At 44.5% G+C, this 26,509-nt stretch overlaps 1 protein-coding gene across 2 annotated transcripts in view; it reads left to right on the top strand.

The window, feature by feature from the left end:
- The first annotated feature begins 561 nt into the window (after nucleotides 1-561).
- Nucleotides 562-26,509, top strand: part of Sec5 (exocyst complex component secretory 5) — a 68,588-nt gene continuing 42,640 nt past the window's right edge. For both annotated transcript variants that reach the window (XM_084590078.1, XM_084590077.1), the window contains exons 1-4: nucleotides 562-1,094; nucleotides 1,196-1,366; nucleotides 4,150-4,282; nucleotides 25,992-26,035. In XM_084590078.1, coding sequence (XP_084446204.1) covers nucleotides 986-1,094; nucleotides 1,196-1,366; nucleotides 4,150-4,282; nucleotides 25,992-26,035 — 457 coding nt within the window. In that variant the 5' untranslated portion in view covers nucleotides 562-985. The remainder of the gene's footprint in view (nucleotides 1,095-1,195; nucleotides 1,367-4,149; nucleotides 4,283-25,991; nucleotides 26,036-26,509) is intronic.

Below are 26,509 nucleotides of genomic sequence, written 5' to 3'. Positions count from 1 at the left end.
GTTGGCTTTATCCAGCCGTGTGTGCGCCGCCTCTTCTCCTTCGACCTTTGAAAGCTTTTATTCAGAGCTATGACCCAGATCTTAAATATCCCGCTTTATTTAGTTATAGCTCCAAAACATCAATATTTATACTCTTGAAGAGACCAGCGATATTGAGCGACAGTCACCGGGCTATCCACCCGGCTGACCCAGCTGACCGCCGAACGCCCACGCCGCCGCAGTTCCTCAAGTTCCTCTTCGTCATTGCTGTCGGAGTCTACAAGCTCCATAGCTGTTTGTATAACCGTTGGCACCAGGTCGCAGTCCACTTTCTTTTTAGCTCAGAGAACACACGGCAAACAATGACAGGCGTGACAAGCGTGCGCGCGCGTCGCAAACGAAGCAGAAGGCTTGCACGAGTTCTGCACTTTAGCATTCGTTTCTATTTGGTGCAAGTGTCGCGCTACGCCTGCACGTCAGAACTGGCGCTGCATAACTGTAGCACTTGCACGGCACTTGCTGTGCACTGCATGAACTAGTGTAGATCGTGCAGAGTGAGTCGAACGGACCTATAGAGCTCTATGGTAGCCACCATATCTATGGTGTGCACGAAGGAAGTACCGTATGTCCCTGGGGCCCTTGGTTACTTCCGTTGCTTCCGGGACTTCCACGGGCTTCCAGCCTGCCCTGCCAATTTTGTGGTGTACCGCTAAGTTCCGTCGGTTTATGTTAGATTGTTATTGGTATTATTGCTGTGGCCATCAGTGACATTAAACCAGCAAGCCGCAAGAGTGATCGAACTGGGAATGCGCCTCGCTTCCTTACGTGTCCGCCCCTCATTTCTGTCAATGCCGTGACTGGTGCACGTCTTAAAACGCCCATTTTTTACGTGATGTCAGGCGATTAACAACCGCCTGCTTTATTACGTTCATATCGCGGCTCTACAGGTCGCTCAGGTTGATGTTACTTGTAACCCTTGGTTTGTCGTTTTAAAGGCAATGATATAATGGCAGAACCTCCGAAAGTGACCGGCCTGTCTCCACTTGAAGGACCGCCAGGAACCAAAGTTACCATTCGGGGTGAGAACTTGGGCTTGGACCAAAACGACTTGCTCAGTGAGTGTTGTTTGCTGTCTTCTTATTTCGTTACTGTTATCTGTAGCAGGTAACACCGGACATTAGACTCCAGATAGAAATAACTCCTTGATTATTTGCAGATGTGACCATCTGCGGAGTCGACTGCTCCATGTACTCCGAATGGAAATCTTCGAGCAAGATAGTGACACGGACACGAGTGTGCACTGGGCGAGGCGAGGTTGTCGTCACCACGCGGTCAGGGGGCGTTGGAACATGCACCGTAAATTTCCGCGGAATACTGGAGGTCATAGGTAAGGCAGAATTCCATCTGTCGGTACTGTCCATTTTTCTTTGCGTGGTATTCATCTGTACAGTTTGTAGGTCCATGTCTGTCAGTGACTCTGAACCCTTTTAAAGATATGTAACTGATCAGCATTTGTGCTTAAATAGTATTCCATTAAAATTCATGTTGCCAGCACAACAGTTTGCTTTATGCGAACTGGCATTGCCCGCTCGCGATGTTAATTGGTGCTATATTGTTCTTCTGACTTAGGCTACCGCTTATGAGGGATATGACAGGTTCGATCCTGGCCACGGTGGCCGCGTTTCGATGAAGGCGAAACGCAGGGCTCCAACGTGCTGTACAATGTCAGGGCTAGTTAAAGGGCCCCAGGTGGTCAAATTCAGTCCAGGCCTTCCCACTATGTCATCCCCTGTAGGCTATATCGCTTTGAGACATTAATAAAACCCCACAAACTGAGCCAAAAAATCCTACAAGGGCTGAATGAAGGACGTCATTTAGCAGTAGTTTCTCACACGGGATTAGTTGTGCATCTGAAGTGCGGCTTCATGTGCCCATTCTTTATCATTAATGCATTCTTCAGTTTGCAGAGTGTCACAGGCGAACATATCCGCAGCGGTCCTTTTGCTAGCCCAATGCCAGCAAGTAGTGCACTCACAGTAGGCCGCATAAATCTCTTACCGATCATATTTGGCTCTTCAGTCTTCACATATTTAGCGAAGGTCGTATCTTTCAAACAGAATTGCCAAGCAAAGGCGTGCACCTACAGTGCTGCAATGGCAGTCATGGTTAGGCCGTCACTCTGCCGAGCACCTGCTATCGTGCGGAACCGAAAGGCATACAGCAATGCATGTTATCTGGTCATTTCTTTTTTACGTGTCCAAGCATCACCAGGGCTATGAAGCGCACAGTAGTGAAGAGCTATGGATTAATTTTTAGCACCTGGGAATCCTTAACGTGCACCGAAATCACACCACACAGACATTTTAGTTTTTCGATTCCATCAGAAAAACAGCCACTGCGGCCAGGATCGACCCTGCATCCTTTTGCTAATCAGCACAATGTGTCTTTGAACAGCTGTAAACGCTTTAGCAATCAGCAAGTTTCACCACTCGTAATCAAGTGTGTGATCGTGATACGGCATTGTCCGTACAGTGGGCGAAGACAGCTTACCTTAACCTCAATGGTATATGACTGCTGACGCAAAAAAAAGAACACATGCGAACGCAGCCCAATGTTTAACAGTTTGAGTTTGACATTTCAAAACGAAAATGATGAAAATGATGTCCCCAGTTGTAATGGCACATACCCATAGCAGGGGATTGGCCAGGGTGCATTGCAGATACAAAAGAAAAGATATTATTGCCCAGTGCGCTTCTTAGTCTTCAACGCATGACATCATTTTGAGTTTTTTTGCTGCCGCTGTGTTTCTCTAATTGCATTTTCAATGCATAATTGCAACCTGCAAAGTTGCTCGGAAACATGGGCAACACAGAAAGATCCACTGGTCACTTGTTAGTCATTATTTATCTCCTAAACCTTAAAATAAAAAGATCGCGAAAGTCACTCGTACGTTCTGTAGCAGGCAGTCCCGCGACCGCAATTCTCCAACATGGTGCTGCTTGCTTGTTAAAGCTTTCTTCTGGCAAATGGCAGCACTTTTGCATAAGGTCTATAGCCTATGTTGCTTTGGGGCATTAAATCCCATAAACCATAACCATCTTTCCCATTGACAGGCTAAGTTAACTATGTTTCTTAATCTCGATCAATTGCATTTGTTTCAATAGTGTTTCAATAGTGATGTACACTTTGCATGAGGAAATCGATATTTCTTTCGCTTGTTCTATTCCCATGATAGGTGGCTGACATCTTCGCCAGTGGGATTTCTTATTTTTACTTTTTTTGGTTCCCCGGCTGACAAAGACGCTGGCTGGAAACGTGTTTTTTATCGGTGCTTCCGAAAGCGAGAAATTATGATTAACTGATAGACTGTCATCACTGCATGCCACTTCAGGTCCTGAAAAACGATTTGTTTTCAAAGATCGCTTGTTGGTAGGCTCCGAGGAAAAAAAAAAACATGGATTTGCTACTCGAAGGCGAGAGGCAAGCGACGGGTATTTTGAGGAACCCGAGGTGGCACCTTTTGTGTTTTAAGGTGTGGGAGAGTAAAGAATAATGTGGAAGCCCCGATGTCTCTATCCATGCTGTTCAGAGAATGAAGGGTCCAGCCTTCACGTGGAGAATCAATGATACGCGTGAACACAGCTTACACAGCGTGTACGCTATGGGAGCTTCATTTCCCTTTGTGACTGCTCACTTGAAAGGGGCCCATTCAACTCTTTGGGTATAGTTGTTTTAGTCAACCCCCCGTCAAATTGAATGAAACTAAATGTTGCCATCTCCGATGACCCATTCGCATCCGCAGGGTGACGACTACACAGGATGCTATCAGCGCCACGGTCCCTGTCTTCGGCACGTTTTTGACGTTTTCCTTACAATGACACAAAACACAACACAAAAACAACCCTTTGGTTTTTGCCGATAGCGGCCAGGGGAAGTTCGCTGCTGCGGCACGGCTGTCCGAAATCAATGACCTATCTACCTTTATCGATCAATAGGTTGGGTTTGACCAGAGAAATCTACATTCAATATAAGAGTTAAATGTTGCTGTTTTAAAGGAGTATCGGTAACTCTTCCCTCCTTAATTCTGGTCGCTTCCTAAATGAAAGTGAACCAATGTGTTTATTTTCTACATTTTAGTTGATATTCTGGACTTCCCTTTATTATTTGCAGGTCCTACAGTTGAGTCAGCCATCTGGGTAGATGAATCGCACATGTTTTCAGATGTGTTTGGTCGTAAGGGTCATCCAACATCTCCTGCCCAGCTGCACCCTGAAGATCCACTTGGAATTTCAGATGAATCTGTGTGAGCAAAAGCTTCTTTTTTTTTCCTTTTTTCTTTCTCTTTTTTTTTTTTTTTTTATTTATGCCTTGCTGGGGGAGGGGTTTGACCAGAGAAATTTACATTCAATATAAGAGTTAACTGTTGCTGTTTTAAAGGAGTGCAGGATTTTTGCAGGCTTCTTTTCTGTTTTCAAGTGATGCATTAGACTTTAGTATGCATGGGTCACCCCACTCTATTCCCCTACAGCTGCCTAATAAATTATAATTGAAAACCTTCCTGAAACTCAGTTTCAACAGCCTAACAATGGCTGTAACTTATATGAAGTGTTTAGGTCACACGAGGCATTAAATAAAATGTAATATAATTGCTGATACATATTTAATTCACGGCCCTTAAGCAAGCCTTCTTTAAGAGCCAGAATGGCAACAATATACCAGCAATTATATTGCAATGTTTTTCATGCCTTACTATGATCTGAACACTTCTTAAACATCAGTCATCCTTCGATTGTTGAAACAGAACAGCACCGTGATAAAATTCAGTTTTAAATTAATAATGGGCTGAGCTAGTAGTAATAAATGATCATGTAGTCTAATGTCTTACGTGTCATTACAGGGGAGGAAACGTGCAATTAAAATTAAATATCGGTGGCTCTTTAATTAAAAAAAAAATTGGCTGCTAAGAATCATAATTAATCTTTATTGCAGATGGGATGAACTGAAATATGTTATACTATATGTGCAGAAGGAGGTGTTTGAGTCAGTGACTGAAAAGGCAAAGTCTCGTGGCAGTACAAAAGGCAGCAAATAAAAAATGGTAAGGCTGCAACAGTTGTTTACAGTATCAAGAGGAATAATCGAAACTCAATCGAACTGGAAAATAGAATATGAATTACTAAATCTCTGTGTAAGCCAATAAACAAGACAATTGCTAGTACAATAAGTGATGGTGGTGATGATGATGGATTTTTATGGTGCAAGGGTAGCTTTCGCCAAAGAGCGTTGTGGCACATTTTGTTTTTACACAAAGTGAGACCAACGACCCATTCGTCAAGCATTTAACCCCAGATTAGCCGAGCACCAGGCCAGGGGGCAGCTTGTACACATTGTTTCACCGGTGGGCACCTGACAGCACTGGAGATTGAACCCTGCACTCCCTGCATGCGAGGCGGGTGCTCAAATCACTGGGCCACCGCTGCGGTAGCAAATACATTAGAAATGAGTAGGTTAACTTCAAGCGATTTGACCGGACGTTCCTTTATACTTAATGGAGCTTATTTAGCTGTTCTATTAGAGTTTACTTAGGGTGTGAAGAAAGCTCAGTTGGCATCAATAGCAGCCTAATTCTTCTACGATGGCAAGTAAAGACTATTACATCATTAGTGGAAGTGCATCACTGCTCTTGGAGATTATCAAAAAGAGAGAAGCTTCTGGTAAGAAGGGACGCCGAACTTAAATTTCAATCAAACATCTTTAATCATTCATTTGATAAGTGTTTAAAGGGGTGAAACTTCTTGAACACCACTCGTAATACAGTTAAAATTGATTGTAGCGAAATTGAAAAGTTCGTAATTTTTTGTTACATCCAGGTTTTCACTATATGCAGTTTTCACACAAAACCTCAAAGGCATTGCGCTCCGAGAAGCAAAATAAAAATTAAACATAGGGGAAGCCACTTTGAAAGTGTTTACAGTAAATCCCATTACTCGAAGTTATTCGAAAGAAATGGTGAAACTGTTCCTGATCCTACTGATGGCGTGGCAGCAGCAGCAGCAGCCGTCACGTCTGACGCAACTCTCACAATGGGGCTAGGAGTGAGGTGGGATGGAGTTTGAGGCTGCTGGAAGCACCATGGCCAGGTTAGAACTAGCTGTCAAGGCAGAAAGCTGGGCTAGTTGGTGTACCATCATTAATTAAAGACTAGTGCATGTAACTAGGACACGGACATAGAAAAAGACAGGACAAATAAAATTTTGCGCCTATGGGCCATTGATTCGTTCCAGCATCAAACGACCATAAGTCCGCCTCGTGCAGCAGAAGCCCATATGGGGCCCTTTTTTTGTCGATGACCATTTTCCTAAGCATTTCACCTCATAATAATTGAGCACCAGACCGGAGAAATCTTGTACCCATCGGAAACCGATAGGTACCTGGCGGCACCGGGGATCGAACCTGGTACCTCCCGAATGCTTGTCCTGTGTTCTTCTATGTCAGTGTCCTAGTTATATGCGCTAGTCTTTTTAATTAATGATAGAAATAGCTAGAGCTGAACGCGCGCGGTCAGCAGTCGAGGTTCCTGCATCTTCATGCATGCTTTCACTCTCGATCTGCCAGCGTCAAGAACTGACTCTTTTCTTCATGTCGCTGATGCTCTCCGCCATTGCTACTACCGAAACACGAGAGCTATGAATGACGTGATGTAAAAGAGTGCAAAACCAAGACAAGGGACAAGGAATAGAAACGCAGCACAAGTGCTACAGCAGTTAGTGTTTGTGTGTTCCTAGCCCTTGTCCATTGTACAAAAAAGTGCGAAACCAAGACAACGGGCAACGAATAGAAATGCACCACAAGTGCTACAGCATTTAGAGCTCGTGGTGTGTTCCTATAGGGAACCCAAGCTGGAGTTTACTCCGCGACACCACCTCTCCGTTTCTGGCAGAGCAGAGAGGAACTTACAAAACCTATGCACAGCCGCGGGTGCGCAGTGCACAGCTGTCTGTGGAGTCTGCACAGCCCGCTCGTGCGGGAGCGCGTGCCAGGAGCAGGGGGAACAGCCGCATACAGACGCACTCAGAGCCAGTGCTCTTTGCCAGTGGGGTTTCTCATTCTTGCTTTTTTCAGTTCTCTGGCTGACAAAGAGGCTGGTTAGAAACATGTTTTTTATCGGTGCTTTCGAAAGCGAGAAATTATGATTAACTGATAGACTGATAAGACTGATAAGAATAACTGATAAGACTCCCGTCATTGCGCGCCACTTCAGGTCCTGAAAAACGATTGCCGCGAACATTGTTTTCAAAAAGTGCTGGTTGGTAGGCTCTGAGACATAAAAATAAACATGAACGCGGATTCGCTACTCGAAGGTGAGGGACAAACGACAGGTATTTTGAGGGACCCAAGTGTGTTGTTAAGGTGTGTGAGAGTAAAGAGTAATGCGGAAGCCCCGATGTCTCTGTCCATGCTATACATATAGAGAATGAAGGGTCCAGCCTTCTCGTGAAGAATCTGATATGCATGTACACAGCGACGAGTGCTCCATTCGCCGGTTGGGGACTTCCTTTTCCTTTGTGACTGCTCATTTGAAAGGGGCCCATTCAACTCTTTGAGGACAGACGTTTTAGTTTATCAACTCCCCGACAAAGTCAACGAAACTAAACGTTGCCATCTACAATGACCCATTCGCTTCAGCAGGGTGAAGACTACACAGGATGCTACCAGCGTCGTGGTGCCTGTCTTCGGCACGTTTTTGATGTGGTTCTTACAATGACACAAAACACAACACAAAAACAACCCTTTGGTTTTTGCTGACAGCGGCCAGGGGAGGTTCACTGCTGCCGTGCTGCTGTCCGAAATCAATGACTTATCTACCTTTAACGATCACTGGTTCCTAAAGACCTGGGTCATTCACCAGAAGCCAAGGCATACCATTCCTGCGGTGGTTTTCTCTCTCTCCACAAGACTAACAGCAAGGAAATGCCCGATGACTTTTCACGTAGACGGGGACATCTCTCCACGGAAACCGTGTGCCTTCTTAGTTCTACAGCTACGCTGTGCAACCCTACTTCAGTTATCTCCTCTAGCGAGTGCGCAGTTTTGAGTTCCCGAAGCAGGATCGTGTATGAGGATAGAAGGATTGGCACATCTGTTTGAGGCTGACTCTGTTCCGCAGTGGCCGCTGCGGCACCGTCGGGGACAAACAGCGGTGCGAGATACGACTGGTATGAGATAACGGGCCAACCACCCTGTTACCGTTTACCACACAAGTTTTGCTAAAAAGCGTGCTGCCGTTTCTTTATTCTAGTTCTTTTTATTTTTTGCCCCCTTTGGTGGAATGCAACGGCAGTCAGAACACGGCTGGAGGACGAGAGCAACAACCGCATGCACACACGTAAACACGCACTGGAATGCAGCGTCAAGCAAACAGCATGCGTTTCAATGCAGCGCGGAGCAGACGATGCGGCCGTGCTGTGCAGATGTTTTGTCGAGGTCTCCATGGAGGGCGCTGACTCACAGAGCTATGCAGCGTCCTGGCCCAGGTTGTTTCTCCTGTCCCTTGTCTATTGCGCATAACCAAGACAAGGGACAGGGAATAGAAACTTGCGACAAATGCTGCTGCATTTAGTGCTTGTGGTGTGTTTCTATCCCTTGTCCATTGTCTTGGTTTTGTGCTCTTTTATGTCATGAAGCAATGCCGACTTGCCCAAATTTACTCCCTTAGTTGTGAATGCTGTAATCTTCCAAACAGCTGCGTAGCGTCAGTGGGCACATATTGTTTGCACCATTTTTTTGTTTTGCAGTGTTAAAAGGGCTATGACAGGGTCATTCGATGTATTGCCATTTTATACTTCTTTGGATAATATACAGGGCTGTCATTCAACTCGCAAAGTTTTATTGCCTAGTGCTTGGTGCATATTACAAAAAATGCAATAGAAATCGAAATTGGGAAGCACTATATTAGGGATAGTTGGTGTAGCGAGTTCATTATGTCAAGGTCAACTGGTGTAGCACATTCATTACATGGTGTTTTGGAATATGTACGCACTTTTGGGGGGCAGTGTTGGAAAACTGAGCAAATTTGGGATATTCTGGAATTTCCTACATAGAGCGTCGTTGCATAAAGGTTTAAATGTATTTCCTCATTAGTAATAAAACCCGAAAACAAAATTTTCAGGTGTTTATTTGGTTCAACACCAAGCGATCTAGTGTTATCAGTAGTGTCAAATATTACTGTATATGCATATATGTATATGTGGTATGCTGTCGGGAATAATTTTTGAGGGGATGGAAAGATAGGGAGGCTAGATTTGGGCCCCGCAGGGGTGCCTTGTTTAACGAGATGTTGGTGCTTGACGCCACCACGGGCCCTTAGCCTCAACACGGAAGCTGTCATCTGCACTATGGCGATAAGTTCAGAGGTGGAAGGTAGGAACCACAAAAGATGGCGGGTGGTGAAGCCTCGTCTGTCCATCTGGCGAGGGGCTTCGGGACCTTCCTCTGTGTATGTGTATCAGAGGTGACAGAATTTTAGGAACCTTTATTCTGTACATGGGGGGGGGGGTTCGTATGGGTAAATGTAAAGAAACACGGTCAGCACCTGAAATGGGGTCGCATAAATTTGAAGGCATTGATGCCACAAGAAATGAAAGTATTCCCTAAATTTTTTGTTATGCACTTTATGACCAGTGAACCAGTCGCCAACCTTTCTGCTTTTGTCATTGCAAAAACTATCAAGAACTGCATTGACAAGAACTATAAAGCTAAAAAGATATAGAGAACAGAAGACCTGTTTGTAGAAATCGACATCAAAAATCAGTGACAAACTGCTGTCTTTGGAAAATCTCCTTACTGCATCCTCAACCACACAAAGGGTGTCATTTCAGAGCAGCTGCTGCTGCAAAGTACTGATAGAAATTGAAGAAGAGCTTGCTGATCAAGGCGTAATTGTAGCCCGCCGAATTGCCATCTGAAATCAAAACAAAACAAATCATCCTAACATACAACACTGCAACTTCACCGGAATCTATCCATGCTGCATACCTTAATTGCGAAGTCTGCCCTAACATAACAAACCCAAGACGCAGCCTGTTGGCTTGCCGGGCAAGCCCATTTGTGTGTGGAAAAGGCAAGCACACTGATGAGAGATGTAAGTGCACACCGAAATGCATTAACTTCAGCGTCGCACATGGCACATACTCTAGATCATGCCCAATCTGAAAAATGAAAAAAGAAATTATTTGAAGACTGCAGAAAACCTGTCATACCTTGACTCTCCATCCAACAGAAAGGAACATATTCTGAAGCGGTGATGTGGGGCAGCCACTGCCTTCAGTTTCAGTCGGCACACAGGTCGATCCAGAGGACTCATCCCAATTATAATGCAAAGTGACGTCCCTGCCAGAGAAATATTGCTAAACGCGAACCTTGAAGCAGTAGCTGTCAATATAAGCCATAAAACGGCAAAGATATGCTCTGTATACATACCACCGCACCTCATGGTTACCATCCATGACTTAAAATATCTTATTGAACAGTTACCGGTGCCATATGTGATGGCTGGGTATCTTAACACTCACTCTTTCTTTTGGGGGAAGTGAACACATAGATTTAAGAGGTTAAAGTTTAGACAAATGACATGCTTAATGAACATGGGAAAGGCTATATATTGCTGTCCTAGCTCAGGAAAAATGAACTCCATTGACTTGGGTTTTAAATCACAATCTCTTTCTAAATGATTTTAATTGAGATGTTTCAGGTGACCCTAGAGGGAGTGATCATTTATTTACCCACAGTGGTAATATTATCATCCTCTTCACCCATCTTCCCTATGAGGCCATGGTGCGGAAAGATTAACCTCGTGTATGTTTGGTCAGTTTTAGCTCGAATGCCACTTTAGAAGATTATTTGGAAGACCTCACTGTAGAAGAATTAAATTAAAAGTTCACAACATGCATAATGGCAGCAATAGTAGCCATTCCATGAACTTCAGAGCACTCACACAAAAAGAAAATTTGGTGTACAAAATATTGTCACGGTGTTGTCAACTGGGGCTAGGTTAACAAAGCCGGTACAGGTGGAATTACACGGTCCAAGGTTTAGGTACGTCCTGCGAGTCCGGAGCAGATTCACTTCGTCGTTTTTACTCTGAGCGCCCCCTGGCATTCCCTCCTTAAGCGTAACGCACACAGTCGCATGTGCACACAAGCGTACAAAAGCACACCCCCCCCCCCCCCCCCCCCCCCCAAAAAAAAAAAAGTTTGTAGATGTAGTTTGTCAGTCACCGTTCAAAGTACAGCCTCAATCGTAAGACATGAGCTGTCTCTGGACGTGGTAGCAGACGGCCTGCGTGCTCTGATCCATCCGGGAGCATCTCGCAATTGACGCTACTGATGCGTCGCATGATTTTATACGGTCCGAAGTAGCGGCAAATTAGCTTGTCTGAAAGGCCGCGGCGTCGAACAGGAGTCCACACCCACACCTGGTCCCCGGTGTTGTAGGAAGCTTGTTTGTGGCGGAGGTTGTACTGGCGTGAATCCCTGTCCTGTTGCTGGGTGATGTGGACGCGTGCTAGTTGGCGTGCTTGCTCAGCATCTTGGGCAAACTGCTCGGCGTCAGAACAAAGTTCGGTATCTGTTTGGCAAGGGAGCATTGCATCCAGCATCGTCCGAACCTCCCTGCCGTAAACAAGGCGAAACGACGTGAAACTCATAGTCTCTTGGACTGCCGTATTGTATGCGAACGTCACATATGGTATGATCGCATCCCAAGTCTTGTGCTGGGCATCGACGTACATCGCCAGCATATCTGCGATGGTCTTATTAAGCCTTTCCGTCAGCCCATTGGTCTGCGGATGGTAAGCAGTAGCTTTTCAATGTGCCGTACCGCTGATATGAAAGACTTCGGCCATCATTTTTGAAGTAAAGGCAGTCCCTCTATCAGTAATAATACAGGTAGGAGCACCGTGCCGTAGTATGATCTGGTATACAAAGAAATGGGCAACTTCAGACGCTGTACCACTAGGTAACGCTTTGGTCTTGGCATAGCAAGTCAGATAGTCTGTGGCGATGATTATCCAACGGTTGCCACCAGAGGACCGAGGGAAAGGACCGAGAAGGTCCATGCCGACTTGATCAAATGGTTCTCGTGGTGGTATTATGGGCATGAGGAGGCCTGCAGGCTTTGATTGCGGAACCTTCCGACGCTGAAATTGCCGACAGCTCTTGACATAGCGCTTAACAACAGTGGCAAGGTTGGGCCAGTAGAATGTCTGTCGTATCCTAGCAAGTGTGCGAGAATAGCCCAAGTGGCCAGAAGTTGGTTCATCGTGGCACGCGGAAAGGATTTCCTCTCTCAGAGCTGTGGGTACCACGAGGAGGTAGGTTCTCGACTCGGATCTAGAGTTCTGCTTATAAAGCACACCACCTCTCAGGCGGAAAGTTGAGAGGCTCCGAGAAAAGCACTTAGGTATGGTGGCTGGCTGACCTTCTAAATAATCAATCAGTGCTCGTAAATCTGGATTGGCACGCTGCTGATGAGACATATCTGAAGCATTAACAGCTCCGAGGAAGCTGCCAGCGTCATCAGTGTCTGGTGAAGTGAGCTCGACAGGTGCACGGGAGAGCGTGTCAGCATCTTCATGCTTATGTCCGGACTTATAAACAATAGTGAGATCGAACTCCTGTAGGCGAAGGCTCCATCGCGCCAGGCGGCCGCATGGGTCACGCAGGTTGGCCAGCCAACACAAAGAATGGTGGTCGGTGACCACTTAAATGGGCGACCACAAAGGTAGGGGTGAAATTTCGCAGCGGCCCAAATAATGGCGAGGCATTCCTTTTCAGTAGTTGAATAGTTCGTCTCGGCGCGGGATAGAGTACGGCTGGCATAGGCGATGACTCGTTCAACACCCTCTTGACGTTGCGCGAGAACCGCACCAAGGCCAATGTTACTGGCGTCGGTGTGTATTTTTGTCTCCCCCTGCTCATCGAAATGGGGTAGAACAGGCGGCGATTGGAGACTGAGCCGCAGCTCGGCAAAAGCAGCTTCTTGTTCGTGAGTCCAAACAAAAGGGGTGTCTCCCGGGGTGAGCAGAGTCAGCGGTTCAGCGAGATCAGCGAAGTTATCGATAAAACGCCGGTAGTAACTGCGTAGGGGTACGGGACATCAGACCTGACCTCCACCAGATTTGTCACGGTGTTGGCGACTGGGGCTAGGTTAAGAGCTGGTACAGGTGGAATTACACGGTCCAAGGTTTAGGTACGTCCTTCGAGTCCGGAGCCGATTCACTTCAACGTCATTTTTACTCCGAGCACCCCCTGGCAATATTGTCAATTGGCCAAAAAGCAGCAGAACAAATCATGGGCCGTCCTCCATGGGTACCCTGCTGCAGAAAACTTGCTTACGTTTAAAAAAAACTCGAGCCAGAGCACGGTATGTTCGTAGAAGCACAGAGAAAACCTCTTAGCAAAAATATGTCTTCTATAAACAGCTCAATAACCTCAAAGAGAATCTGAGAACAGGTGCGGAAATTGACTCGGGATTTTACGCCGTTCACATTTCCAATGTTGTGATACCGGAACACAGACTACACTAGAAGAGCAGGCAAATATTTTGGGTGAGCATTTTGCTCAAGCTTCAAGCTCCTCAAACCACATGCACACATTTCAGAAGCACAAAGGAGTAGCAAAAACAAAAACTCCCTTTCAGAACGGGCATGCATGAGGGCTACAACCAACTTATTACACTATAGGAGCTAAATAGAGTACTATTATCTGTTGAAGAAAACTGCACCAGGACCAGACAATGTACACTACGTTATGCTTGCCCATCTTTCAGAAGATGCCATCGAGGCACTTTGGTACCCTTTCTTAACCTGGAAAACAACCAACTAGTCTCACCAGTTAAGACCAATAGCCCTCACCAGCTGCATAGCAAAATGATTTGAAAGTGTTGTAACTATGAGGTTGACCTTTATGCTTGAATCACAACTGTTAGAACATCGTCAGTGTGGATTTAAAAAAGCATACTCAATCGCACTATCCGGGAGGCATTCATCCGCAAGCATCACTGGGGCCGTCGTTGACCTGGAGAAGGTATATGATACTATGTAGAGGCTTGTTATCCTTCACGACCTAGCAGAACTAGGTATCTGCGGCAGGATGCTGAACTGCTTGAGGGACTTTCTGAGCAATTGTATGTTCTGTTCAGAGTCTACCTTTATGCAGGAGAATGGCGTACCTCAAGGATGTATATTGAACACCACTCTTTTTATAGTTAAGATGAATTCTATAGCAAAAATTACCTCAAGGTCCATGATGTATTCAGTTTTAGATGATGTCCAAATAATGTGCATTTCATCCAGTATAGCAACCTGCTTGAGACAAATACAGATAACTGTAAACAAGCTGTCTACTTATGCGGACTCAAGTGGAGTCAAGTTCTCTTCACAAAAAACAGTAGCTGTGCTGTTCTTACTAAAACGAGGCTTGCAGATTGACCCTGCATTGTACCTGAACAAAATTGCATTGCCTGTTAAGCAAGAACATAATTTTTGAGTATCTTTTTTTGATTAAAAAAATGCATTTTTACCACACATAACTAATTTGAAGAAAGCATCCGAATCCCTAAATGTCTTAAATCTTTTATCACGAAAATGCTGATGGTCTGATAGAGCTTCATACCTATCGAGCTCTGGTACACCCGGAGTTAGACTATGGGTGCATAATATATGGCTCAGCAAGGCCATTCTATTTAAAACGGCTAGGTTCGGCTCATAATCTTGGTCTACAATTACCATCTGGAGCTTACAAAACATTCCCAACATCCAGTATTTATATAAAAACAAATGAGCCTGCTTTAGAAGGCCAAAGAACTGCACTAACATGTACATATGTCTTTAAAATACGTCCTTTGCTAAAGCATCTCAGCTACCTTATCGTCGCAAAATGCCCATCCAGAATACTATTCAGCAACAAATCCTTGGCGATTATACCATTGCTCTTACGCTTCGAGAAAAAAAAAAAAAAGCCAAGAATTATGTGCAGTAGCTCTTTTATAATAAAGTCACTCGGACCAGCAAAAATCTTTACTATATCAGGGTCTTTACTATATATCAGGTGTTGGGGTTGACATGGCCTCTAAGATGATGTCGGGTAATTAAATGGCTACCTACTAAATGCGTCTTGTTGCTTTACAAAAAAAAAACTAAATTACCTTCTACCCCTCTCTTATCATCTCTTTGTGCAATTTTCTTTTTTTTTTTTTTCAGTTATTAGACGTTTTTGTCTGCATCTTGTGGGAGTACTTAAGCATGAAGGCAACGTGGCTACGAATACAAGTGAACTTAATTTCATGTGAAAACCAAAGCCTTCCATGAACACTGCATCATCTCCCGCTGTTTCTGTTAAGTGATAGTAGATGAGAAATGCGGCGACAGTTAAGTGCTGCAAAACCGCACACGCCACTCCTCTCTCAACTTCTTGCCACCCCGCCTCGTGTTGCAAATATTCAGCCGTTTCTTCCCTTCCCTATTTCTTGCTGCACTTTTACTCACTTTTACTTTCCGAGTGGACCGCGTCGCCTTCTTTTCATATTTGTAAGCAGCTTTAATTTTTTTTCCATGAGCTGCATGCTTTCACTCACGACTGTGTAAAGTTTGCTTCTCCTCAGTGCAGATGAGCATGGTGGTAAAGCCACTAAAGAAAACGCTGTTTTGTTACATTTCTCTTTTTTGTTTTTTTGTTTCACTAAAGAGATTTGCCTCGCGATCTGAGGTAACACGATGCCGATTCGTGGGAAGTATGTCGCCACGGCCAGACATACTTTACTATAACTGATTTTTATCAAAAATGTGTTTACTATAAAGAGGGAAAAATGTACTGTTTTCTATGGAAGATGGACTGGGACTCTAGTTTTGCTTTACTATACCCGAGTTTTTACTATATCCAAGTTTACTATAGTGGGGTTCTACTGTATAATGAATGAAATGCAAAGTATTGCCTCAAGACATAAACCGCAATCTTCGTGATGTACTCCCCCCCCCAGACCCCTCGGCGGAAGCAACACACCATTTCGGCCCACGCTTCCCCTTCCCATAGACGGCACCTCCGAGCTGACCCACCCGGGGGAAACCGGCAGTTGCCTTTTCCTTTCTCCCCTTCATCTTTTGCTTTTCTATCTTCTTTCTTACAACTGTCCTCTCTCCTCCTATTTTCTTAGATTTCCCGTTTTCCAGGCGGCGAGGGTTAACCTTGTGTGGCTACCCACCCTGTGTTACGCCATATTGTGTTACGCCTGTCCCCTTGTTGGGCTCCACAGTGGGTGGCAGCCACCCTGGCCGAACATAGGAATTTATGGCTCCTTCCTTAAACTCGAATGATCGCTCCCGGAAAAGGGGGCAGACCGATGAAACAGCTAAATTCTTTCCAAAAAATGCCACCAACTTTCCGTGTTTCCACGTGATCCACAGTGAAGACAGCGAAAAAACTGCTTGACTGATCTCACCATTCCAGGTTACTAAGGCACTAACAGAAGCAATAGGTCAGGGATACAAAGTAAAGAAGCTGCCAAATGGTGATCTGCTCTTGGAAGTCCCGTACAATCATCAGTGCGAGAAACTCTCCGGAGTAGTGGTCATGGTGCTCGGCTACTGTTCCCAAGTATGGATGCGGGATCGAATCCCGGCCTCGGAGGCCGCTTTTCGATCGAGGCGAAAAGCAAGGCGCCTGTGTGCTGTGCGATGTCAGCACACGTTAAAGAACCCCAGGTAGTCAAAATTTCCAGAGTCCTCCACTACGGCGTCTCTCATAGCCTGAGTCGCTTTGGGACGTTAAACCCCACAAACCAACCAAACCAGCCAAACTCTCCGGAGTGACATGCTTTGGAAATTGCCAGGCAACTATCACTCAGCACCGATCATTAAACACAATTTGTGGAGTCATTTCCGATGCCAACTTAAAGTACGTAAGTGAAGAACTTCTCGAAGGACTTAAGGACCAAAATGTCACTCGTGTGTATAGAATAAAAATCAGAAAGGAAAACAAGGAGACACCGACCAGGCATGTAGTCCTTACCTTTGCATCGACCGGTCGGTGCTTGTTATTGTTGTTGTGGCTGTAGAAAGAAGGAAAAGAAAATGCACGAGCCTACTACTGGCTCTGGGAATTAGAGGAGAACAATGACGACAACAGCTGAGCCACCTTCGCTGCCTCGTACTGTGTCTTAAAAACGCAGTTGTGGGGCGTTCTCTCTATATTTGTATATATCACCCTCCCATATGCAAGGAAAGGCCCGAATTGGTAGCTCCTGCCCAACGTAAAATCAGTTAACCCTTTGCCCAGTATAAGCGCGCGGCAATTTCAGTTGCCAGCGCCATACTCGTAATGTTTTGCTTACAACGCAAATGCCCGAGTCGACGCCGGATTTCTTCGTTTCGCGTGGTGCGGGCGTTTATTGTCTGGCACATGTGGCAGGTCTCTATGTACTGACGGATGTGCTTGGTCATAGATGGCCACCAGTACTTTTTCTGAATGAGGTCTTCAACTTGTCAGGTGGATTGGATTGGCTCATTTCAGATTTTTTTGAGGATAGGTTCGGTTTCGTTCTTTTTGAGCTTGCTGCTTGCTGTGTCTATTCAGGCACTGATTAAAATTTCACCGAAGCATCATGATAGAAACATGTTTAATGGTCATTTAACTTTTAATCAAAATTTTTTGATGGAAGAATTCAACGATGAAACATGCGCTCCCGCTTGAGACAGAAGTCCTCAAACTCATTGCCCTTGGTGTCTGTCACATCCTGCACGAGCCAGAGAGGTAGCGTGAAAACCCTTCCAACTAGACCCCACTGTAACTCTTCAAAGCATTAAATGCCATCAGGCCAAACTAACTTCAGGAAATGAACTCTCGTTTCCATCTTCTAACTGTCAGATCATTCTTGCGGTCATCTGACGCTAATCCCGGTGTGGCTATTCCTATTTTTGTGTCCAACCGGGCTCTCTTTCTCACTCACCAGTGGCCAAGGTTCTGCATGCCCCTGGTTGTTGTCACGCGGAACATTTTAGCAAACATTGGTGTGAACCTCGATTCTATAAGTCCGTTTGGAATGTGTGTATAGAATAAAAATCAGAAAGGAAAACAAGGAGACACCGACCAGGCACGTAGTCCTTACCTTTGCATCGACCACATTGCCCGAAAATGTAGAGGTTGGGTACACGAAAATGAAACTGACACCATACATACCAAACCCGTGACATTGTTTCAAATGCCAGAAATATGGCCATAGCTCACAGACCTGCAGAGGTAAACTAACACGTGCAAAGTGTGCCTCCCACGAACATCTCTCGGGTAACTGTCCAGCTGAAACAACTCTTTGCATCAACTGTGAGGGCAGCCATGCTTCCTATTCACGCACATGTCCAGCCTGGAAACAGGAGAAGGCTATCCTCACACTGAAAGTAAAAGAAAACTTGACCTACAGCTAAGCACGCAAGAAGCTTACCTCAGATCAGAATGCAACATACTCTGCTGTGACGCAACAGGCGTCGGCATCACAGCAGTCCTCGGCACCTGCCCAGGCCACGCATGGTGTGCCTCGCTCAGGGCCATCTGCCCCCCAGGTGGAGGTAGCTAGCGCTGCACCACCACCTTCAAAGCAGGCTGTGCCGACACCAAGGTAGGCCGGCCACAAGGTCAGCCGGCCACAAGGTCTCTCCAATAGACGCGAGGCCTAACTGAAACGTCTCACGTTCTGCACAGTCGTCCAGCACGTCCGAGGACGCAGTGGACACAACAGGCGACGATCGTGCCATACCGTCGACATCCGACAGGCGGCGACGCTCGTTAGAACAGACAAGGCCCGTATCAACGGGCCGGAGAAGACCTAGTATCCCTACTTTCCCAATACATGATGGCATTCCTAGTCCAGTGGAATTGTAGAGGACTTTTAAGTAACTATAACGATATAAAAGAAATTCTCACTTCACTTTCACCTGTAGCACTTTGTGTACAGGAAACAAATCTTGGTCCAAAACACACAAATATACTGAAAAAGTAGTTTTTCGCCGGGACCGAGAGCAAGCCAGCAGGCTCACGGGTGGTGTTGCCATCATTGTAAAAAATAATATTCCAGCAAACGAACATAAACTTAACACTCTGTTTGAAGCGGTGGCAGCCACCTTACCTACTTTCAAAACAATAACTGTATGCTGTGTTTATATTGAGCCAAACTGGGCTGTAACTCTTATGACCTTGAAGATCTCCTAAATCAACTACCGGAGCCATACGTGTTAGTTGGAGATTTTAACGCGCATTCCCCCTTTTGGGGAAGTGAAAAAGTGATCCACGAGGACAGATTATAGATTTTATTTTATCTAACAATGTCTGTTTATTAAACACCGGCAAACCGACCTACTGCTCACCGTGCACCGGAAAAATGAGCGTTTTAGACCTATCTTTTTATTCACCCTCACTTTTTAACGATTTTAATTGGAATATTTCAGATAATCCTTACGGGAGTGATCATCTACCGTTAGTAATCAACTTGTCATCATCACCTGCAGTCATTCCATCGAAACCACAGCGCTGGAGGCTACATCTAGCTGATTAGGCAATGTTCAGAGGAAAAGACAGGCTACACGAAGCATTTTCCAAAAATCTGTCAATTGATGAATTAAATGAAAAGTTTACAGATTGTATACTTACCGCCTTAGAATTTGCAATCCTACAGTCCTCGGGAATAGTACATCAAGGCCATAAGGTGTGGTATTCTCCAGATTGTAGGAAAGCAAAAAAACAAATTAAAGCCTGGGGAGTGTTCCGCAGATACCCAGCCTATGAAAACTTAGTCAATTTAAAAAAAGCAAGAGTGAAAGCATGCTACATCTGACGAAATGCCGAAAAAGACTCTTGGAAAAGATATTTATCGTCAATAAATAGCTCATCTACAAGGAAAATGTGGAAACAGGTTTCAAAATTAAATGGCAAATTATCACCGTTTACAATTCTTCCGTTGAAAGTCGAGCTAGTTGATCAGACGACATAATGCACCATGCAGCAGAATAGGCGACGAATAACAGGAGAGGCACACAATACACACGTACAAATAAACAAGGACAATGCCGCACTGACAACTGATTAAATCTAACACCACCATCCTCTTCCTTCTCCACTTCTAAGGACACACACCACTTCTTCTTTTACGGTCCTCCCAATGATCTAAAATGTCTTTCTCCTTCTCCGACAGGAGAACAGAAGGCATGCTAACGCAGTCTTCACCAGCTAAAGATATCTCCCAAACTTCCAAAACCTCTCTCGTTAATTTGTCCTTGTTCTTCCTCAAAACTGCTACTTAAGTTCTGTTGAAGGCATTCCTTTTTCACAAAGAGTACAATCCTTGCAGTGTATCGCAAGGTTAGTACCAGACTTATCCAATATCGTAGAGGCATGTTCTCTAATCCTATCATTTATGCATCTTCCAGTCTGGCCGATATAATTCTTGCCTACTCTGCTGTGTGGTGCATTACAATTCTTCTTCTAACAGGACTTGGTTTTCAAGCCACTTTAGTGGAACAGGCAAATATATTAGGGGAACACCTTGCTACAGTTTCTAGTTCATCCCACTATACGTAGGATTTCTTAAAACACAAAAATATGGCCGAAAAATATAGACTTCCAACAAGTGGTGGCACAAATGAGCATTACAACAGAAAATTTACTATCCATGAAATAAACAGTGCTCTCTGCCGGCAAACAAACAGCTCCAGGACCTGACAGAATGCACTATAGAATGTTGGCACACCTTTCAGATTCTGCAGTAGAAGCACTTTTGAACCTTTTCAAAAAAATATTCTCACTGGGAATGATACGTACGATTTGGAAAAGAGCTGTTATAGTTTCATTCCTTAAGCCCGGGAAGCCGCCTACCTCCCCTTCTAGCTACAGGCCCATAGCCCTTATGAGCTGTCTGGCTAAATGTTTTGAAAGTATGTTGAACATTAGGTTAACTTTTATTCTGGAATCACGCAAACTTCTTGACATTAATCAGTGCGGGTATAAAAAGGCATGCTCCACAAAAGATATCTTGTAAGGTTTGAAAATATAATCAGAGAAGCATTTATACACAAACAGCACTGTCTCGCAGTCTTTTTTCGACATGGAGAAGGCATATGACACTGCTTGGAGGTTTGGTATTCTGCATGACCTATCAGATTTAGGCATCCGCGGCAAGATGTCGAACTGTCTAATTGATTTCCTTTCGAACCGTTCATTCAATGTACGCTTGGGCTCTATCCTCTCGAGGACCTTTACTCAAGAGAATGGAGTGCCTCAAAGATGCATTTTAAGCACTACTCTGTTTGTTGTTAAAATGAATTCATTGTTCACAATAATCCCAAAATCTATTATGTATTAACTCTTCGTTGACGATCTCCAGATAGCATGCACATCTTATAACTTATCAACGTGTGAGTGGCAGATACAGTTAACAATAAACAGATTAGCTACATGGGTAGACAAAAACAGGTTCCAGTTTTCTCCACAAAAATCAGTGGCTGTCCTGCTCTCACTCGGACGAGGCTTTCATACCGACCCCTACCTTCACCTAAAGGAAACTGTACTACCCGTCAAATGGTAACACAAGTTTCTAGGCATCACCTTTGATAAAAAGTTAACTTTTTTACCTCACATAAACACACTCAAAAGGAAAGCAGCACACTCGCCAAACATACTTAAAGTACTCTCACGAAAACACTGGGGTTCCAACAGGGCATGTCTTTTACATATCTATTGGTCTATAACTCGCTCTATGTTAGATTATGGATGTATAGTGTATGGGTCAGCGAGACCCTCATATCTGAAACGCCTGGATCCAATACACAACTTAGGTTTACGTCTCTCAACTGTAAAAAAATATTGGCTGTAAAAAAAATATTGAAGAAAGGTATTGAAAACGGCGTCATTTATACCGATTCTCTAAGTGCTGTCACAGCACTACGTCAAAGAAATGCTACGGAACCTATAATTGGATATATCATACATAATATAATAGCTGCAGAAACACAGGGATATACGATTAAATTCTGTTGGGTGCCAAGCCACGTTGGAATTAGCGGTAACGAGAGAGCCGATGCATGTGCTGCAGCAGCCAGTCATGTTAAAATTCGACCAGTCAGCATACCACATAAAGATGTTACGAGACTTGTTAAGAGAAAACTGAGACTAAAATGGCAGACTTCATGGAACAATGAAGTAAATAACAAAATACACCTTGTCAAACCGATCATTGAAGAATGGAAATCATGCAGTCACCAAAAACGCTTCATAGAAGTCATTTTATGTCTGTCTTCGCATCGAACACTCTCATCTGACACACAACTTCTTTCTAAAGAAAGAAGACAGACCTCTGTGTGAAGGATGTGAAGGTGAACTAACAATAAATCATATCTTAATTTCATGCACTAACCTAGAGAAGTTAAGGAAAAAATATTTTGCACGTTTTTACACAGAACACCCCTTTCCATCCCAGCCTGCTATTGGCAGAAGATGCACTGTTTGAATTTCACTATGTTCTCTGTTTTCTAAAGGATGCAAACCTCCTGAACAACATTTAATGAAAAACATATCAGTCGTTATTCACAAACAAAAACAAACCTTGTTCCTGGCGCAGGATAGTCTGAGTTGCTTATGTGCCAAAAAAACCAATACAATACAATAGTACTCTCCCCACAGTTTGTGACCTCACATTAACACACTTTCGGAAAACCTGTACACCACATGAGCATATACAAGAATATCTCACACCCTGCAAGAAAAATACAGAAATTACATGGCCTTATATACTGATGAGTCAAAAACTGAAGCCCATGTCGAAAGTTTAGTAATACAAGACAAAACTGAAAAGGCAATGAGACTGCCTCAACATGCAGCAGTACTACCTAGTGTTATGCCATGTATGTTGCTGTAGAAAAAATAGCACATGAAAACGCGAGAAATGGCGTCATTTGTACAAAATCTCTAAGCGTACTCTCTGTATTAAACTCCAAAGTGCTGTCAACCCCTTAATAGGAGGCATCATAAACATAACGAAGGTCACAACACAGATGCACTATAAAGTTCTGCTGGGTCCCCAGTCACGTTAAGATCAACAGTAATGAGAGGGAAGATGCATGCGCTGCACAATCCAAAATGATGGAAATAAAACAAGTGAACATGTCACACAGAGACTGCTTTAAGTTAGTGCACTGCAAACTTAAGAGACAAGTGGCAAATTGAAGTAATTTTATGTCATCTACACATAGGACATGCGCACACACAGGCAAAAATGCTTTGCGCCATGGCTCCCTTTGGCCAAAGCTTCCCTTGCACTATAGTGAACTAGATTAGGGGTAGTTGGTAGAGGGAAGGCGGTGTGCTGAGGCAGTATGCACTAACGCCGACAGATGGTGCCGCCGCTGCCTTCTCCCGGTACACGCGGGCTCACTCATAGCAGCTCAACGAGTAAAGTAATTTGGGCTCTCTGTTAAGGAGATATTTGTGCTCTCTGTTAAGGAAGACAGTTTCTTTCCTCTTTTCCGAGCCCAAAATGTTTCATGGGGTGTGTAGCTAACATTTGAATAACTTGCTGTACCTCACTTGGGCACGTAAAAGTGTGATTGCTTTCGAAATACCAATTAGCTTTTACGATGATTCACAAATATTTCTCAGAAAACGGAAAAAGCATTGTTTGGACAGACTTTTGTGGGCTTTACATAGTCCTACTCAGTCTAACAAGTTTTGCTGTCTTTCTCTTTGCACTAATTTTGCTGTTCAGTCCTTTGAGAAGAAAAATAAGGTGTAGGCACGTAAGCACGTATAGACCACCTTCATGCTAGTGTCTTCTTTGTGTGCACTGCACCCAGAAGCATTGGAATCAATAAATTTTTCCCTCACAAGTGTTATCACGTCCCATAATGTTGCCATGTATTTCTTCAAAGTTGAAACATTCTGTGAATAAATTTTCTAGCTTTGCGATGGTGCGGTGTACAGATCGCTTTAGATATACAAAAGCCCAATGGTTGGTGCGCTGCTTCCTCATCTGGATCCATGAGGAGAATGTCTTTGCAAGGGGCAGAGTTAAGTTTCAAGGCGCACTTTCTGGCCATGTCGTAAGTAATTCTCTAATCGCTTTTCGGCCGCAAAGAGAAGTGCTGGATGCTTGTTCGTCTTTAAACGATGGGTCCAGCTATAGTGGGAGAAGTTTCAGCTTCACCTAATTTACCTTGAGTAGTTGAAGTTGGGGGGTTTTAATCGCAGGCACATTGAGGAGTGCATTTGTTTCGGAAGGGCTTTGGCACTGATAATTAACACTTCAAGCTAGGTTATAAAATGATTGACAGTTCACAGTGGTGATGAACTGCTCTGGAGAAGGATATGTGAATTACACCCACTGGACTGCCGGATGAATCCGAACAAAAGTTCTCTACAGGGTCTGCTCTCAATTAAATGCAAGGTTTGCTTTCAGGCCGTATATTATGACTTCTTTACTGACCGTGGAAGCTCTAGCCATTGGAGAGGGCAGGAAGAAAAATCCTTCAGCAAGTTTGGAAATTTGAGAATGCATAACGAGGCTCATAGTATAGCTCGGAAGTAGACCCCCCTGGGCTCTAAACTTTTGACAAAGGCTGTACTTAAGTCTCAGTGGAAAGGCAACATATAATAATTAATAATTGGTTCACAGGAAAGGCGCAGTATCTGTCACGCTTCTTCTGTGGGCACCTGAACCGCACCATAGAGGGAGGGAGGAAGGTGGGAGTTAAGGAGGAAAGAGAGAAAGGGTTGCTGTAGTGGAGGGCTCCGGAGTAATTTCGACCACCTGGGAATCTTTAACGTACACTGACATCGCACAGCACACGGACGCCTCTTCATTTCGCTGCCATCGAAACGCATCAGCTGGTGAACGGGGTCGAACTCGGGAACTCCGGCACAGTAGTCGGGCATCTTACCACTAGGAGTGCATATGGGAGAGAAAATTGCACCGTGCAGACAAGCCGCTGGAAATGATAGGTGTGTGTGCGAGCTGCATTTTGAAGAGAAATACATAGTATGCATGCATATCAACAACCAGGAAGTTCTCAGCTTTCTCTAACAATAGTTCCTCTGTCGAGTTTTGCTGATCTCGTTATCTTGGGTTGCAGAGTGCAACAGAAATGAAATCAAAACACATGGCCAGAGGAGTTGATGGGGAATGTGTCGGGGCGATCTTGTTGAAAACAGCGCTCAAGAACAGGTCATAGATGCGTGGACAGGCTAGCCCAAAACTTCACATGCAATCAGTATGGCACTGTTAACGATTGTGTTCTTTCTTTATCCTCGTGAGTCACAACTCTTTCCACCCTATAGCTCAGTCTAGACAGCTCATCACCGGTCGCAAAGTGAATGACTGGCTTGCTCTGTTATACGAGACCCTTTGAGCCTATGCTTTACGGGCAAGTCTGACCTCTTTTTTTCGGTAACATCTTAGCGCCGTTTTTGTGTGTGGCGTTGGAGACATCGAGTGCAGCGGCAACATGAGTCTGCGTGTAGGCTTGGTATGCCCGGTGTCGCCGGCATAACCAAGTGGTTACAACAACAGAGTGTTAATACACTCCTTACTGAACAGCGTGTAGAACTTCCTGGACAACGCTTGACTCCAAGGCAGAGCACGCTGCCCAAGCAGGCAGACGCAGTCGAGGGGCTGCGAGTGCCAGCTGTAAGGCACAGCAGCACTGCAGCATGGATGCCCGAAATTTCGGCACTTTGCTTAATGCGCTGCGCTGGTGCGGGCCTTCCCTCGACCCACTACCCCTAATCTAGTTCACTATACCTTGCACCATTAAAACCCTTCATCATAATTCTGTAATGAATGGAGATACTTCTGATCCACTGCAACTCGGAGCCGATATTTACTGCCACGCTGCTTTGTTCTGCAAGCAATTTTTCACTTGTGCTGTACATGCTTTTGAGCTTGCATGTTTCAGATTGTTAAATTGTTACCAAATGTCTCAACAGGAAGCGGTTTCCAGAGGAAGAACTGAGGCAGCTATTTCCAGAAGGTACTTTTTTTCACATTTTTAAAATATTTGTGCATTCCTAGAATTCAGTATTCAAAAGTTTTTATTAACGTGATGGCCTATGAATAGCATAGCATTGACACAGATCCTGCTTATAAATTTTTTATACAAAGTTTGGAGTTTTAAGTTTCTTGACTGTTTTTTTTTTTAGGTTGAAACAACTCCCTTTCAGAAGTTGGTTTCAATTACAGATTTCTCATATTTTACCACTAATTAACCTTTGATGCAGCAACAATATTAGTTCATAGATGCTCCATGCACCTAACAGGGCCCACCAGTTTTTACAACATACACAGTAAATGAAGACTTGGTTTGCAGTCAGTGCAAACTGTATGCTTCTGACCATGGCTTGCTTTAGTGCCAGCTGTGTGTTTACCAAAGCTAGCAAGTACAATTCTGCTTCTTGCTTTCCTCCTCTATTGTTATGTAAAATGATGCAGGTGTCACAAACTAGGT

The sequence above is a fragment of the Amblyomma maculatum genome, chromosome 1 (genome assembly GCF_055883805.1).
Source record: "Amblyomma maculatum isolate TAMU_Amacu chromosome 1, ASM5588380v1, whole genome shotgun sequence".
Lineage (NCBI taxonomy): Eukaryota > Metazoa > Arthropoda > Arachnida > Ixodida > Ixodidae > Amblyomma > Amblyomma maculatum.
This window is presented reverse-complemented; position numbering and strand designations above follow the sequence as displayed.